This window comes from Sus scrofa, chromosome 8 (genome assembly GCF_000003025.6).
Source record: "Sus scrofa isolate TJ Tabasco breed Duroc chromosome 8, Sscrofa11.1, whole genome shotgun sequence".
NCBI lineage: Eukaryota > Metazoa > Chordata > Mammalia > Artiodactyla > Suidae > Sus > Sus scrofa.
This window is the reverse complement of record NC_010450.4, coordinates 89321042-89338518: the sequence shown is the minus strand read 5'-3', so window position 1 is coordinate 89338518 and position 17477 is coordinate 89321042. Positions and strand designations below refer to the sequence as shown.

General features: G+C 37.3%; 1 protein-coding gene across 2 annotated transcripts; it reads right to left on the bottom strand.

Moving 5' to 3' along the window:
* PCDH18 (protocadherin 18) lies at positions 3113 to 17032 on the bottom strand. 2 transcript variants are annotated; one of them, XM_021101588.1, is made up of 4 exons: positions 13881 to 16895; positions 13015 to 13103; positions 12760 to 12923; positions 3113 to 5081 (listed from the first exon to the last, which is right to left on the bottom strand). In XM_021101588.1, exons 1-4 carry the CDS (start codon positions 16365 to 16367, stop codon positions 4414 to 4416), a joined length of 3408 nt encoding a protein of 1135 aa, XP_020957247.1. In that variant the 5' UTR covers positions 16368 to 16895; the 3' UTR covers positions 3113 to 4413. The 2 variants fall into 2 exon arrangements, with proteins under 2 accessions (XP_020957247.1, XP_020957248.1); XM_021101589.1 differs by having other exon boundaries at positions 3124 to 5081; positions 13015 to 13100; positions 13881 to 17032.

Here is a 17477-nt window from a genome sequence, read left to right as displayed (position 1 = left end):
CTTCTCAATTTATTCACCTCTAGGGTTTTATGCTCTCAATAGTTGCCAAAGTTATCTTTCTTTTCTGTGGTTATGGGCCTTTCTTTTTTAATATTCATTTTCTTGCACTCAACTTTGGCTTCTAGTAAAACCCCAAGCTCACCTTTCCCAGCCTTACCCTTAATACATAAAGAGGAGTGTTTTATATTTAGAGAAAAATAATTTCCTCCTTCAATAAAAGTCAAGTATTCTATGCTAGTATCTCTGTAAGCACTCAAAAACATTTAATTTAAAACACAGAACAAATGAAATGACCTTTTGTTCTTAATTGTATAAATTTACCCTTTTTATTAAACTAGTGAATCAGAAGAGTGAGATTTATTGAGAATCAGAAGTTATTAGCTTCACATCTTAAAAATATGATCCCTGTTATATTAATAACAAAGAAAAGACGTGGAGAAATTGATAAAATCTAGGTGGTTATATAAAGAACTATATACATGCAAAAATTTGGAGAAGATTGCTATAAAATGTGGACAGTAGGATAAATTATCAAGGAAGAGTATCATAAAATAAATAAATTGAGGAGATAAAATCTGAAAAAGCAAACAAGAATTAGGAGCAACTTGCAGAAGTCATAAAAGGAAATAGAAAACTATTATTTTAAAGTGCCAGGGTAGGATGTGTTATTGCAATTTTAAAAGTCAGGAAGTATGTAAATTTTGGTAGCAATTTTTGCAATGTCAGCACCCCATAAAATTCTTTTAACAGCTCCATAAGTTGTATAAGCCATCGTATAATAAAAAAATTTAAAAAATGAGAAGTATATACTACCATTTTCAGATCTATAATACAGGCCTATCTGTTCAATTTATTTTGGTTTAGCTATAATAAAGGTACTCTTATTTCTGGTATACAAAATGTGTGTGTTTAACTATGACTCCAGTCACATAGAAGAAGAATGAAACCACAATTTGGGCAATAAAGGTTTATTTTTTTTCAATTGCAATGTAATGCTTTAGGTATCATTCAGTTATTTCAAAATAGTGACTTACTGTTTGTTCTAGAAGCCAGACTGAATGAGATGAATCCTCAGTGGCCAGATAACCTAATTTATTAAATGAAAACAATATGTACCATATAGAATTGTTTCTATCATTCATAGAGACATCCTAATATATTAAAAATGATTACAATCAGTGTGACATCTTATACATTCACAGTATATAAGGCTGCTTACAAATATAAGATAGCTTTGTTTTATGAATTTAACCTGCAATTAAGGAAGTCACTATGTTGGTATTTTTAAAGTTCCTATACTGATTCCTTTTTAAAAGTCAAGACTAATCTTTAAGATTTTTACTTAGTTTGGCTTTAATTTTATATAGCAATATTTATTACCTATTCAATGTTCAATGTATCCTTAATCTTTTGATACTGTGATGATATATTATCAAGATACATTGAGCTGGAGTGGAAACATCTAAACTTTTTAGTAGTTTGGGAAACTGCCTGAATTGTCTTGGATCCATTCTATAAGTTGATGCAGGATTGCGAGTTGCTATTTCAGGCAATCCATTTTTCACCCATACAACTAAGTTTTAAATAGATTCACTATTCTTTGTATTTTAATGTGTCAGTAATTCAAACTCAGTTTTGAATATTCCCTAACACTAGGCAGAATCAAAAGGGATGAAATGAGAAAGCTAATTTTCACAAATGACACTTTCTCAGTGACTCCAGTAAGACAGTAATTTACCTATCTTTTGCCTTAATAGTTATCTTTGGGTAAGTGGTAAATTTGATATACGTGTGACAGGAGAAGTAAGAATTTAAATGAGTAAGAAAGTTTTAAGCCCCATCTGCTAAATACTAAGAAAGAAATACATGATAAATGAATAACCATAGTAATAAATTGTAAGAATTTGAACAAAGCCCATTCTAATCCTCCTATGAACACACATTTAAAAGGAAGATTAAACAACAGATTCAGTGTCAAACTTTAGTTTTGGAAAAATTACATTTTCAGATGAGTTCTTTAATGGAGGATTGCCTTTGAAGAACACCCAAAGGAATCCAGTGGGTCCAGATGGAGAAAGGAATCTCCTTGATTTCAGTGCTTTTCGGTTGTTTCAATCTGAGGAGGGGCATGGTAATCAGAGAGGAGGAAATGAGGATGAGAAGTTAGTTGCTAGGATGGCATCAGACACTCCAGCCTTAACTGAGATAATACTACCTGTGAAAAGAACAGGAGTGTAAAGTGAAACTCTTGCACTAAGATCCCCTAACTCTACAGACCTGGGAAATAATGAGTACGGGAGGCTGGGGAAGCAAGGAGTTTGAGACAAGTAATGCTCACTCTACGGGCAATATACAAAAGCCTTATGTTTAATACAATATTGTATTTTATTTACTTTGCATTACTCAAACATTGCTTTCCAGCTTTGCTCCTTCCTAAATTACTGTTGGTGCTTTAAGAACAGAGAAGTTATGAAAGTGTTTTTCTTAATGATAATATGTGCTGAAAGGAAGTGAAGTTGAAAAGCAAAATGTATTTAAATGTGGTTAGCATTTGTAAGTGTAATCTACTGAAAAATAAACCAAAATTTCACTTGTAATTGCGATCCTTTCTACAAAGGAAAATGTGCCTTTTGATAGACATAACACATTTATTTGATGTGGTACTTTTTTGAGAATTAAATATCTGAGTTTCAGTCATTTGAAGGTTATTTAACTTTCCTAGTATTTCATTCCCCTACTAGTAAACTGAAGGAAATAATATTTTCAACTCTTGGAAACATTGTAAGAGAGCATTTTTTTTTTCCTGTTACAACTTAACACAAAATTATGAGAAATAATTTGAAAAATATTCAAGTGGTTACTATTCATTATTCTTTTTTGTTTATATTTCAAATGCATTTAAATTTTTTAATCTATTGGGAATATGGTAGGGTACTTTCATTCCCATTACAGATCTCAAATTCATTTTTCACCCATTGTGATTCTTCTTGTTTGCCCAGCCAGTTGAATGTTCCCTCTCTCTACTATTCAAAACCTGACACTGAATTACCCACTCATGAAGGGTATGCTTCATGCAAAGCTTTTGAACATGTATGTAGGAACAGGAATCTGATTTATGGACAGTTTTTAGCTTTAATTTTCCTTTTTATTTTCATTGACAGTAAAATCTTCTGGAGAGTACAATCAAGATAGTGTATTCATAGAAATAACATTAATAGAAGCTTGGTCATAAATGAGAATAGTCATAACAACGATCTCCCTTACCAAGGCATTCCACACAGAGAAATAACACAATAAATAAAGAATCTGCCATTTGTCACATAACAAATAAAAAAGAATTGCAACAACAAAAACTACAATTTTACAAGTGTTCTTATACTAAAAATAAAAGCAAAAATATGAGATCATGCACTAGAGACAAAAGCTACAAGTGAAGAGTTATAGCAAAAAACATTGCAAAAAATAAAAATGTTCAAGTATTGCAAGAGGAGAGGGGAAGATTGAAATGAAACAGTTTCAGGATAAATCAATTATATTTACTACTCTAGGAGGGACACTGACATAATTGTCTTTGTCCATTAATACTTTATGCTGTTAAAATACACACTATTATCCATTTAGAGGACAGATACCATTTCCTTGGGGCACCTCTCATATTACAAGGATGGAATAAAATTCACTGTTTACCTTGACTATAAATAAATGATAATACTTTAGGAGAAATATTCGCAAAAGCAGGCCAGTGTGATGCCCTGGAATAGTAAGAGCCTTGGTGTTAGGAAACTGGTTCTAGTCCTATTATTTTATATCATTGTCTGTGAAAGATACTTCCCAGTTCTGGAATAAAATTTTAAGTTACATTCCAATTTTGCTCTAAGAATTGAACTATCAGAACTAGCAGAGAGCAGTAAAAGTAGTAATAATAGTAATAACAAAATAAACATTTTTATCAATGCTTACTTTTTTAAAAAGTAATGATAAAAGAAGCTGGATTGCTTAATGGAACTAAAAATTGAATAATGCTTTAGTGGGGTTGTTCCTACAGGATAACAATTTTTTCCCCAACATAACTAATGTAAGCAGTGCTTTTATACTTTGTGGTAGAGTATTACATCAGATTTAAAACAGTGGCTAATTTCTACATGATTAGGAAAGACATGTTTGTCATGGGAGTAAAAAAATAAAATTTGTCTGTTAAATTACACATAAATATAAGGTACAAATGTATTTTTAAAATACAGATTAAAATAATCACACTTGCATTGTGTACATACGAAAATACAGTATTTAATATTCAATATACACAGACACATTTATGATAAATGCAACTATTTGGCAATGCCAGTTCTTTCAGGGTTTTCACTGTCCCCTATTTCCATACTTATGGAAACAAAAAAGCTTTGCTAAAATCTCCTAGCTCTGGCGGACATCTTGAAGCAGTTTGTTAATTTCAGCCACCAGCTCACTGGCATCCATGAGTTCATGTTTGCCGTCATTGAGGTGGTTGAGCACATTGTCAAAATCATCTTCTTCATAATTTTCAGGGATCTCCTCCATGGCGGGCAACCATTTCGAAGACGGCTGCACACTAGAGTGAGTTCCAAGTGGGGGCCCAGAGTTGTTGGCGGGATTTTGAAAATGCGTACTGGCTGCCCAGGCCGCCACCCCTTGTGGGTAACCCACGGTCTTGGCTGGCAAAGGTCCCTTTCGGCGTTCCAGGGAGTTGGACCGATCCATTTCACTGCACTCAGCATAAGTGTCCAGGGAAGGGGGTAAGAGGCGCTGGAACACACTGCTCATTTCCGAGAGCAGAGAGGACGTGCTGGTGTCCCCAGAGTCCTCATCGTTCGGGGAGTCCTTCCCAAAAGTGGAAAAACTCTTCTTCTTCTCACTAGAATCTGCGGGCTGCGTGTCATCCTCAAGACTTTGGTGAGGATGCTGCTGCTGGGGCTGTGCTGGGAATTCTTCTCCCGGAATGAACATGTTACTCCTATAATCAGAGGAAGGCGAGGGCAGTGGGGGCATCCAGCACTGGTCGGAGTGTCCCAGGACCCTGCACTCTTCTGTGCACAGCCTCATAGCTGTGCTCAAGAAAAGCAATGAGAATTCGTTACTATATTTAGTGTGGCTCAAAAATCATAGAAAAGTTATAATTTTTTAAAAAAATAGAATAAGACAGTTTTAAACTATAACCCTAATACTAACCCATTATTTTACACATGTAGGTAGACTACAATAATGACTCTGATGGCACTATATATATACACACACACATACATATACATACATATATATTTTCTGGCATATATATTTTTTTCTTGTCTATTAAATAAGGAAAGGAAGGTTATGGCATGTGCTTCTCAGGAATATCATCTGCTACTCAAATAATGAGAAAATGGACTGATAACTAATACACGAGAAAGACCGGAAAAGAGCTAAGGTATGGTCATGAAATATTTGCTTAGCATAAATTCTATAAAAACCCAGAGATATAAGATGAAATCCTTATGTTTGGAATGCCAACAGATAGCCTTGAGTAATACCTTTGAGTACCTTCTAGGTATTGAGGTCTGTCTGAACTACTTTACTTTTCATGAAGGCATCAAGGATATAATAAGCCATCAGGTAATTATACTTACCAATCTTTCTTAAAAGCATTAGGGATTATTTATTGACTTGTTACTTAAAATAGCAGTGTAGATTGTCCTCAACTACCAGGCATCCGTAGTTACCCTGTTAAGAAGTCTTTTCAAGGTTTGAAATTCGAAGAGTTGGAAAAGTCATCAAAGATGAAGAATATGAAAAACCATTGGTTATTTCTTCCAGATCCTATAATGCTCTATTGGAATGTGAATGGCCGTACTCATAGAAAATAATTGATGATATGAGAAAAGTAGAAAAATGAAGGGGGAGGAAATCTCTAAATTTGGCAAATATAATAACTATACTACATAGCAACCTAGAAATGTGGAGATGTAAATATACTCCACAAATCATTCATCTCTTTCAGTAACAATTTGGTCTCTTTAATATAATGGTTTCATTTTAGAGCAAAGGCCAGAATACAGAGAATGCAAGTTACCTTAGATTTGAACAAAAACTGGATTGATATCAGCTATATTCAGAGCTAATTTTATAGATGTAGCTACATAAGAAGCGTTCTCTTCCTCCCAAATTTATTGCTAAAAAGGATGACTCTTGAACAATGCCAAATCTCTTGTCAGGGGAACAAGCTCTTTGGGATGTTTATTGCTATATCCACAGCACCAGGTAAAGTGTCTAAAGTGTCTGCATACAATAGGCATTTGCTGCATAGTCTCTAATCATCAGGGAAATACAAGTTAAAAAGCACAGTAAGAAATCACCTCAATCCTGTCAGGATGGCTGTAATGAAACACAAACAAAAGAACCAAAAAGCAAATAAATAAATAAAAAAACAAGTGAGAGGGAGTGTATAATATGGAACCCTTGGACACTACTGTTAGGAATGTAAAATGGTGCAGCCACTATGGAAAATAAAATGGTGGTTACTCAAAAAATTAAAAAGAGAACTGACATATGATCCAGCAATCCCATCTGTAGGTATTTATCCAAAAGAACTGAACTCAGGATCTCAAAAAAAGAGATATTAGCATTCCCCTGTTCACTAAAGCAGAGATATGAAAACAAGCTAAATGTCCACCAAGTGTCGAATGGATAGAGAAAATGTAGTAGTGCATACAGTGGAATATTACTCAGCCTTAAAAAAGAAGGAAATGCTCCAATATATGATAATGTGGATGAACCTCGAGGACATTAAGCTTAGTGAAATAAGCTTATCACAGAAGGACACATATTTCATGATTCCATATATATGAAGTATCTAAAATGGTCAAATTCATAGAATCTAAGAGTGAAATAATAGTTAACACGGTTGGGGGTAAGGAAATATAAGGAATTCCTAATTAACAGGCATACATTTTCAGTTAAGCAAGATTAAGACATCCACTGTACATGATACCTGAAGTTAAAAATACTGTATCATACAGTGAAAATTTTAATAGGCTAGATCCCCTAGTAAGTGTTTTTACTTAATATAATTTTGGAAAATATTTATGCACAAAAAAGTAAAGAATAAATGTTCTAAAAGGGTTCCCATCGTGGCGCAGCAGAAACGAATCCAACTAGGAACCATGAGGTTGTGGGTTCGATCCTGGCCTCGCTCAGTGGGTTAAGGGTCTGGCATTGCCATGAGCTGTGGTGCAGGTCACAGACACGGCTAGGATCTGGCGTTGCTGTGGCTGTGGTGTAGGCTGGCAGCTACAGCTCAGATTAGACCCCTAGCCTGGGAACCTCCATATGCCATGGGTGTGGCCCTAAAGAGCAAAAAATAAGAATGTTGCCTTTCAGAAAAGGAGAAGTAAAGGACTTGTTAAAAGGTATGGAATCAGTGCTCTTCATCATTTGAGCATTGAAGATAATTCTGTTCTTCTACCTCATCAATTCTGGGCCTCAATTCTTAAGAGAGAAAGTGGGTAAGTTGAGGAACAAAATTGAAAGCAAGGATTGTGAGAAAAAAATGTCTGATTGCTAGGAAGGCTAGAAATTCAAAGTAAGGAAAACACTGGACAGTGCAAATGCCAGTCCCACAGGAATCAGTATGGAATGAAAGAAAAAGCAATATTGAGAATTAGTTGTGTCATTTTGCTATGAAGAAAGGATAAATTTAAATAAGAACAAAAAGATGTTTAGATGTGCTGACTTCATGCATTATTACTATTTGGAAATATTTACCAGCTACTGTTGTTAATCATGTAAATATAGACAAACCAAAAGTGTTGAAGGTAACTGGAACACTTTAATGTCAGTGAGGTTTTCTCCGCACTGAGATAACTACCAAAGTGGTAATGAATTTTTTTCCTAATTCCCCAAGTCTCTGAAAATGTAAAGGAGACCTGTCTATACTGTCTTACTTACATCATGTTAGAAGGAAGAGGAGCAGACCTGACAACACCCCTTTGTTTTCTGGATTTAATTCTGTGGGAAGGACTTAATTGTTTGATTCATTTTGTGTGGTTTTTAATGTTTAATGACAGGTAGAAAAGGAAAATATTATATAAGCTTCTAAGAATCCTGAGCATGAATAACTTTCTAGAGAACTAAATGAAATGAAAATAACCAACAATATCATCTGGGTGATTAAAACAACAGTTCACGTTCAAAAATAAGTGTGATCATAGAAATTTTTAGACAGGGAATGCTACTTTATAACTTCACATAAATGGACTTCAGTTATAAAATAATACATTAGCATAAGAATTTATAATTTTAAAAGTTGAAAAATGGATGAATAAAGACTAATGGAGAGGAGGACCAAAATAATAGAGATGGAAGAGTAATGGCATACAAGAGGGCATTTCTTAATTTCATTGGTATTTTCACTCTTTTCCCTGGAACTCAACTGTTTGAAATCATCCTCAGCGTACATGTCTCTTATTGTATCCAATGATCTATATCCAATGATTCAGGACTTGTCAAGTGCTGCAAGTGACAATTCCATCACTCCTTGAAAGTTCTGCCAGGTGGTTAAATTTTTTCTGGAAAAGGAAAGTTATGGTCAAGCAGAGGATGCTTCTTTCCCACTGCATGATGGTCAGTTTTGTCTCTGTGCTAGACCTTATAGGTAGGGCAGGAAGCAAGCATCTTGTTATACTAAGGATATAAGAAGAAAAACATATGTTTAACTTCTTTCAAGCCATTAATCATTGAGTGAACAATCAGTTCTCCATTAAGAGCCTGCCATATGTAAAGTGCAATGATAGCTGCATCCCCTCACATGGATTCTGGTATGATTCCACATCAAGAGCAGGAAATGAGGTCATAACTGCCCAGTTAAAGTGCCAAACTCTATGATGCTGAGGGCATGTTAAAAAAAAGAAAAAGGACAAATACTGAATGATATCATTTATATGTGGAATAAAACAAACTACGACAAACTAGTGAATATAACAACAACAACAAAAACAGACTCACCAGACATAGAAAACAAAGTGGTGTTAACCAGTGGGGAGAGGGAAGGGGGTAGGGGCAACACAGGTGGGTAGGGGAGTAAGAGGTACAAATTATTATGTATAAGATAAGCTATAAGAATATACTATAAAACTTAGGGAATAAAGCCAATATTTTATAATAACTGTAAATGGAGTATAACCTTTAAAAATTGTGAATCACTATATTATACATCTATAAATTATATTGTACAGCAACTACACTTCAGTAAAAATAAAATGAGATTAGAGGTAGAGGCTGAAGTAGTTAAAGAGCAACTTGAAACAAACTCTGAGAGTTGAATAGGATTTAGGCAGATAAAGTGAAAAGAAGCCAGTTTTTCAGGTAGAAAGATGACATGAGCAATGATTTGGTGTGTTATATGAAGAGATGGCTCTGCCTATTGCAAAAGGAAGTTAACATGTTCTCAAAAAGTTGTTCAAGCTGTATGAAAGAGAGATGTGACAAGGGAAAAGTACTGGAGAGAGATATCAGTTCATGTGCTGGTGCAGTAAGCCAGCCATACAAGGAAAGTCAGGAGTAGGATACTGGCCATGAGAATGGAGACAACATGGAATTAAAAAGGAATGTTTGAATTAAGTAATCACAGATGATAAAAAAGGAATAAGCTCAATCAAGAAGCAGGATCACAAGAACATCCTGGCGCAGCTAATACTTTGGGAAAAGGGAGATTTTGCAGGCATATGTGTAGTACTGGAGTTCAAAGTTGAATGAGTAAGGACAGAAGTATGTTGACAAACATGAGCCAACAGACAAAAATGCATGCTGACTCTACTGCTCAGAATGCAGGATCCTTCTGTGGGAATTAATGGAATGAATGACCAGAAATGACCCTGTTGGCAGGCGAAGCAACATAACATAATCTATATTTGATCACAGTCTGATGCAGAAAAAAAGAGTTGGAATAAGACACTGTTAAGTCCTAAAAATAGTCATGCTTTAGAAAACTGTGCTGATTTCTATTAATGACATTCAGATGTGGACTTTTTTTTTTCCTACTTGGGATATTTTCTGGGAATTTAAGTTTACAAAGCAAGTTTTACACCCTCATGTGCCAGCAGAAGCTGCCAGGGTGAAGAATAAACCACAGTATGGGTGAGGTTAACAACAAAATGATGGCCATAATTAAGGGATGGTAATCTTTGATAGTCAATTAAGAATATTTCTATCTATACTAGCCAAACATAAATAAAGCTTAAGATATTTTATGGGTCATCAGTGATTTCCTGGTGCTCTATGCCTCCAGAATAGTTTCTACAACACCCCCACATACAGCCAGGCAGCTAGTAAGGCAGCTGAATATGTTCTGTAATGCGGTCTATGGTAATGCAATGCTATACCCTAGCCAAAAGCTCCTACCACACACTCGGATTAAATATGACTGTGTAAAACTGGAATTGCTTTGTAAAGAATTGTCTGTATATTAATGATAGTATAAAGGTGAGCATCTAACTCTGAAAAGAAGTGTAACTTGGGAGGAGTTTAAAGTTACTCACTAAACTAGACTCATTATTATCCAGAGTTTATCAATATCCAGCTATTGTTTCCCTGATGTCTGTATTCTTTAACACTTTTATTTTATTTTAATTCAAGCATTAGTTAACACTCCTGCCGTGAACGTATCTGGTGGTAACTATGAAAATATAGGATAGAGCAAAAGAGGAGTCTTGACTTCAAAAAAAAAAAAAAAATTAGACCACGATAACTATTGTATTATACAATTTCAGAATTAAAAAGGACTTTAGGCATCATTTAGGCCCAGAAGTGTCAAGGTTATCTAAGTAGGGGCAATTATTCTCCTTGTATTGATACTGATAAGTTGAAATTTCAGTAAGTCAACTGTCTACAGTTTAAAAAATAATATGAAATATTGATATTATACTCTTATACTTTTCTGTTTTATGAAATAATGTAATTTGGGAAATCATGTTATTCAGAATTATGGATCAATATTCAAAATTAGAGTTCCATCAGCATCATAGAATCATAGAAATTCAGCTGGCGCTTTCATTTCATAGGTAAGAATAATAAAATTGGTTTCTCATTGAGCAGGTTGTCTGAGGCCATATGTATTACACTAGGTTCTCAAGGATTTCTATTTAAATTGGTCTAGGGAGTCTATGAATTAAAAGAAAGATGCCATGGGTGACTGTGTAAGTTTGGCTCTCAATGTACATTGATGGTAGAAGTAGCCCTTAATGCCACTTGAAGTCCTTCCCATACATTCATCCTGCCAGAAATGCAGTATTACTTACAGCAATGGCATAATTAAACAAGCAGCATTTAATAGTTTCACAGACAGTAGTAAGACTTTAGAATATAAGAACAAACAAACCACTCGATGTATTAAAAAACATAAAACCTTTTAACTTGCTCTTATTCTTGATGGATTAGTGTTTAAGAATAGAGGGGTTGGTTCAAATCTCACCTCTACCATGTACAAATTGCTTGATTCTGGACACATTTTTTTAACCTTTATAAGCTTGGTTTTCAAATCTAAAAAAAAAATGTGGACACACCTGTTATTACAACTACCACTAATTCCTATGTCAGAGTGTTGAGAGAAGCAATGCAGGCCTCCATGGGCCCAGAGTAAGCACCAGGGCATGGTTGGTACCTACTACTGCGACTTCTTGGACTAATATTAATATTGATGCAGCTACTGCCACTGCCACCACTACTGTACCACTGAGGAGAGCCAGAGTTGCTGTTTACTGATGCTGAATGAATTTCTGTGGCTCTGAAGCTCCCTCATGTCTATTTCCTAAGCTCTCTTACTTGTCTACATTTAGAAACCCGATGTCCCATGGAACTCAGGCAGGTAATAGAACATTCTTCTGCCTTTCTTTCATTTATCACTTCATTTATTCATTTAGCAAGTGGCAGTTATTTGATCAACATTCTGTGGAATTTAGAAGCGTAAGTAGCCAAGGGAATATTTATATGTTCCTAAGGGTTGACTTAATAATAGTCTTTACAAACAGGGTTGTTACAGTGATGCACTTGGTATTTACTCAGCTGGATCAGAGAGTTTCTGACAGTAGGATGAGAGAGGAGGGACTCTGAGGAAAATGTGGCTCAGAACTTAATAGGATCCCCTCCATCTAGCTGTATACTTATAAATTCCCCTCCTGCAGGCCTGTTCCTCTGCCATTACAGTGGAGACATAAAATGAAAGGTGACAAAAATATTTCATGCATACCACCTACAGAGATGCATTCTTTCCCCTATTTTTAGTGGTTAAATATACCATTCCCTAGTGTATTTTAATCTCTGATTATGTGAGTTGGTTCCCATCACAGGAAACGTGTCCTCCAAATTACAGTCCAGTTCACCACTGGGCACCAAAACAGACTGTCTGCATAAAAACAGCCACCCAGTAATTTTATAAAGACTTGCTCAAGAGTGTCCTATGGCAGTAGTGGATGGGGTAGAGAGGGGACAGAAGTGTGGTTTTCTCTCCTCCTCTGCCTACTCCTTCCTTATCCTCTTAAGCTTGCATGCTTATTTCCATTCTCTACCAACTGTTTACTATGAATTTTAATTAAATAATTTTAAATTGTTTCAGTTTATGTTCAGTTGCTAACAGTGTGCATATGACAGATACTTCAGTGCCAAGAACAAAGAAGAAATAGAAGCATGGGAAAAATTGCTCCCTTCACTGGTATAGTGGATCTGAAAATAAGGATTTATCTCTCCCTACTCTCTTACCTGCTGGAATTCTTCCATCTGTAAGAAACAGGTCACTGAACCCTTCACCCAGCAGCCTGTCTATTGGAGAATCTCGTCCCAGATCATAATCACTGTCTCCTGCTTCACTGTCCCCACGGCCACTGTCTTTCAAGCTAAATTTGTCCATATCTTGAAGGGCATATCTAGAAAGAGAAATCAGGGAAAGTATAGTTTTTAACTCTTCAGCATTTATGATATTTGAAGCTTAATAGGTAGCACAAAGGTAATTCATACCTATAGCTCCTGGAATATTTGTTTCCTCGAAAACTTGGCCTTGGCTGATATTGTCCCTGGTGAAGCATTGAAAGAAGCTGGGAGACCTGCTGGAAACCAAATAGACAGTACAGATTCCTGGAAACAAACCCCCCAGTACTCCCAAGCTTTCAGCAAGGAAAACAGTTGCTGTTTCATCCTAGTTAATTGAACATATTATCTCCATTTTAAAGATTTGCATATGCTGGACAATGATAGGCCATACAGCCGACTACCAAACAGAACTGAAATACATCCCAGGGAGATTTGGAAGCTCTTGTTCAATTGACTTTCTTTTTGAAAGAGGATTCCCTTATCAATAACTGCTTTCTCTATTTTGTAGTTCAGATTAAAGTGATCAGTTATAAATGCATGGAGAATGCTGTAAAATAGAACAGTCTAACACGTGTAGTGAAATTAATGTCAGAAAATTTTCAAAAATTGAACAAATACACATGCATTGAAATGGGATCCTGGAGACCTCAGTTTTTTAAATTTTTCTTAGAGACCATAACTGTGAGAATAAAGTGAGCCCCTTTATTTCTGGCTTGAAGTATCATAATCTGGGCATGAGGGGACTCAAAGTAGATAGTCCTTTGCTGGCTTCACATTTATTTTTCAATACTCCACAAAGTACATGCAAAAAATTCTTTATGAAAAACTTGAAACAGTGTGCTAAGGTGTGTATACTTGCTGCGCCTACATGATGTAACTTGCATCCTATTTAATTTACATGATGTTAGTATAGTTACTTATGAATGGAAACTGTTAAGAACTAACACATACACCACTTCTGATCACTAATTGCAGGCTCTGTCAGTGATCAGATTAGCAGGGTGTGATCTTACCTCAACAGCAGGGGTGGCGTGGGTGAGCTCTAATGAGAAGTTCTCTGGCACATGGTTGGAAGAGATTGTCACCAAACTGTTGAGGGACTGGTGACTGTTGTGACTCTGCCGGCTGCCCATCTGCCCTCTTTCTAAGGTAGGAGATGAAGACGGAGATGACCTGTGATGAGATCTGATGGGCAGAGTGCCATTTACTGTAGGCACCAGCGTGATATCCCCTTTGTGGATCTGCCTGGAGGGTCTCTTTGGGTGGTGCTGGTAAGTTGATTCTGCTACCCTGCAGTTGTAGGATCTAGTGTCTTTCTTTTCTCGGTTACACCTAGTTGCAAACAGCACCATAATAACCAACAACACTGCACAAATTGCTCCTAAGGAAATAATGATAATCATGGAGACATCCAAGGATGCTTGGCTTACTGAGGTCATTGCTGTACTTGTCACTGACTCTGCATATTCAAAGATCATACACTTCAGAAGGACTTTGGTATGCAGCTGAGGATTGCCTTTGTCCTGGATGACAATTGAGAGCTCCCATTCTGTATAGGGAACAGATTCCATGCTTACGTTGGTATGGATGTCACATGATCGTGGATCCATTACAAAGATATTCTCCTCATTGCCTGCTATGATGGAGCAGCTGAGTTCAGCATTCACACCGGAGTCTCTGTCAATTGCCCTTATTCTTGTGACATGAAAGCCGCTTTCGGCCCCTTTGGGGATGGAGATTTCTGCAGTATTATTGCGTAGTGCAGGCCCTATAACCACAGGGACATTGTCATTTTCATCAATGATGGTAAGCACAACTGTGGTGTTGCTTACAAGTTGCTTTGGACTTCCACCATCTCTTGCTTCGACCACAAAAGTGATCTGACTCACTTCCTCATGATCAAAGATTCTGAGGGCATAGATGGCTCCATTAGATGGGTCAATGGTTACATATGTAGTTATGGAACTTCCCAGGATAAAACTCTCCAAAACGGTATATGTAACTTGCCCATTTTCTCCAAGATCAGGATCTGTGGCTGTAACAGTAGTGATATATGCCCCTGGCGAGTTATTCTCTGAGATTGCAAATTCATATCGACTTCTCTGGAAGTGAGGTGGATTGTCGTTTATATCATTGATTTGAACAGTAAAATGTTTTACTGTAGAGAGACTGGGTGTCCCCTTGTCCTCCGCGATTACAGTCAAACTGTACTCAGATCTCTTTTCTCTATCCAGTGTGGCATTCGTCAAGATTAAATAATTGTTTTCATACGTCTTCTGAAGTTTAAAGTGACCATGTCCATGAAGCTTACAAACTATTTCTCCATTTGGCCCAGAATCCTTGTCCTGAACTCTAACCAAGGCAACAAATGTGTCAATAGGATCCCCTTCAAAAATATAAGATATTTCTTCTTTTCCAGGGGACATGAAGTTTATGTTAATCTCAGGTTTATTGTCGTTCACATCCACAACCTTAATTATAATCTTGCAGTGAGCCGGGATTGAATTTGGACCCAAATCTTGAGCCTGAACATCAATTTCATAGGATTTGGTGATTTCATAATCCACTTGCTTGAAAAGAGTCAAATGTCCTCTTTCTGAATCAATCTTAAAAGTCTCTATAATTTTGGGAGACACATGACTGCTGAAGGAATAGACAATTTTCCCATTGGCGCCCTCATCTGGATCAGTGGCATTCAGATCTAGGAGCAAAGTGCCAACGGGAGAGTTTTCTAAGAGTTGTATTATATAAGACTGCTGCTCGAAAGCAGGGCTGTTGTCATTAGAGTCTGAAATGCTGATTTTTAGTATGGATGAGCCAGACCTCTGAGGGACCCCCATGTCCGAGGCGGTGAGCCGAAGCTCATAGCTTGACTTTAGTTCCCGGTCCAGCTCTCTCACCACTATGAGTTCTGCATACTTAGCTCCATCAGTCCTGGTCCGGACCTCGATATTAAAAAAATCATTGGCGGAGAGAGAGTACGTATGGAGGGAATTTTCTCCAACATCTGGATCAAAAGCACTGTCCAGGGGGATACGAGTCCCAACTGCCGCACTCTCTGATATCTCAATCGGTATGAGAGATCTTGAAAACTGGGGAGAATTGTCATTAATATCCAGCACTTCGACTTCAATATGGAAAAGCTGCAGATGCTCAGTGGGTAGAGTGATCACATCAAACTCTATGGAACAGTTCAAGTTTTTCTGGCACAGTTGTTCACGGTCAATTTTTGCCCCTATGCTGATTTCCCCGTTATCCTCATTTACTACGAGTAAAGGAGAATTTCCCCTTTGCATGGCTCGAAAACGAACAGTCAAAGGATTAGGCAGCTTAACTAAAACATCAGCCACATCCTCTGATAGTCTTGCAATTACTGATCCAACCCTCTGCTCCTCATAAATCCTGTATTTCAAATTCTTGCCCAGTGCATCGGAGTTGAAAGATACAACCAGGAGTGCAAACACAAATCTAAAGTGCATTTTAGCATTCATTTGGTACATCGGTCAGTTTATGAGATTCCTCTCACAGAGCAAGTTAAAACCACAAAGCAATTCCCTCAACTTCCTTTGGCAACTTAAAGCTAAGCTACATTTGGTACTTGAAACTTGAAAGCGCCTCTTAATAACCCAGCACAGCAATTAACAGCTCGCAAACTTTTGTTTTATACACACCGTGTCACGACTTCCAGACATTACCGGCATGGAGTCCAATCCTTGCATTTGTTTGGCTGTTTGTCCTCTTGGCAAGCAAAAGAGTGTCACCTCCGCGTTTTCCCCCTTGTGTAGTCGGAATCCATCTATTGCAGGGTGCTGGCGGAGTCTGCGGTGGATCTTTCCTGAGCGATTCTTTCTCCCTTTCTCGCTCGGCTGCAGACTAAACACCCGTGATTGCTGACTCCAGTCTAAAATCTGTACAACTTCACTTCAACTCAGACAAAGCTCTCCTGCCCGGCGTGTGTTGAATCGCTTCCAGCCAATCAGCGTCCTTCCAAATCAAAAGCTGATGGAGTCCCCAAAGCGAGGGCAGGGCGGACTGGAGTGGAGGGTGGGAGAGGGAGAGATGGAAGGAGGAGGAGGGCGGGGGCTGGAGGCGCGGGAGCGAGCCGAGCTAGCAGGGCTGGTGGGGGCTGGGGGAGGATGGGAGAGGCTCCTTTACTGTTCCTCCTTTCCCCCACCCCTCTCCCCCTCCTCCTCCTCTCCATCTACTGCATTCACTTTCTCTGAGCGTGCCACGACAAAGGGGAGACAAATTACAGAAGAAAAACTTCAAATCAACTTCTGGTTGCCTTTATTTATATGGCATTTTAAATTGTCCTGGTTTTCTTAATTGCCCTTTCTTCTTCCACAAACATGTAATCATCTTGCTTTTCATAGTCCTTAAGTACTGGTTTAACTTAAAATACCTCTAAGTGCGTTTTGTTGGTGGAGGAATTTAATAAAATTTGAAAACTTGCTTCTAATTATGCTTCTCAGCCCGCCTCCTTCCCCTCCCCCTCTGTAAATACTTGGGTCTTTCTCATCCTGTGAGCACAAGCAGATTTTCTTGGGGCTCTGTTTTAAAAAACAGACCAAGTAAAGAGGTTTCATTTTCTGTTTTTCTTTCATCTTTAT

Coding starts and splice junctions, on each gene's coding strand:
- PCDH18 (XM_021101588.1), bottom strand. CDS start 16,367: ATGTACCAAATGAATGCTAAAATGCACTTTAGATTTGTGTTTGCACTC. Junction 12,924..13,014: donor AAATATTCCAGGAGCTATAG/GTATGAATTACC, acceptor TTCTCTTTCTAG/ATATGCCCTTCAAGATATGG. Junction 5,082..12,759: donor AGATGGAAGAATTCCAGCAG/GTAAGAGAGTAG, acceptor TCTTGAGCACAG/CTATGAGGCTGTGCACAGAA.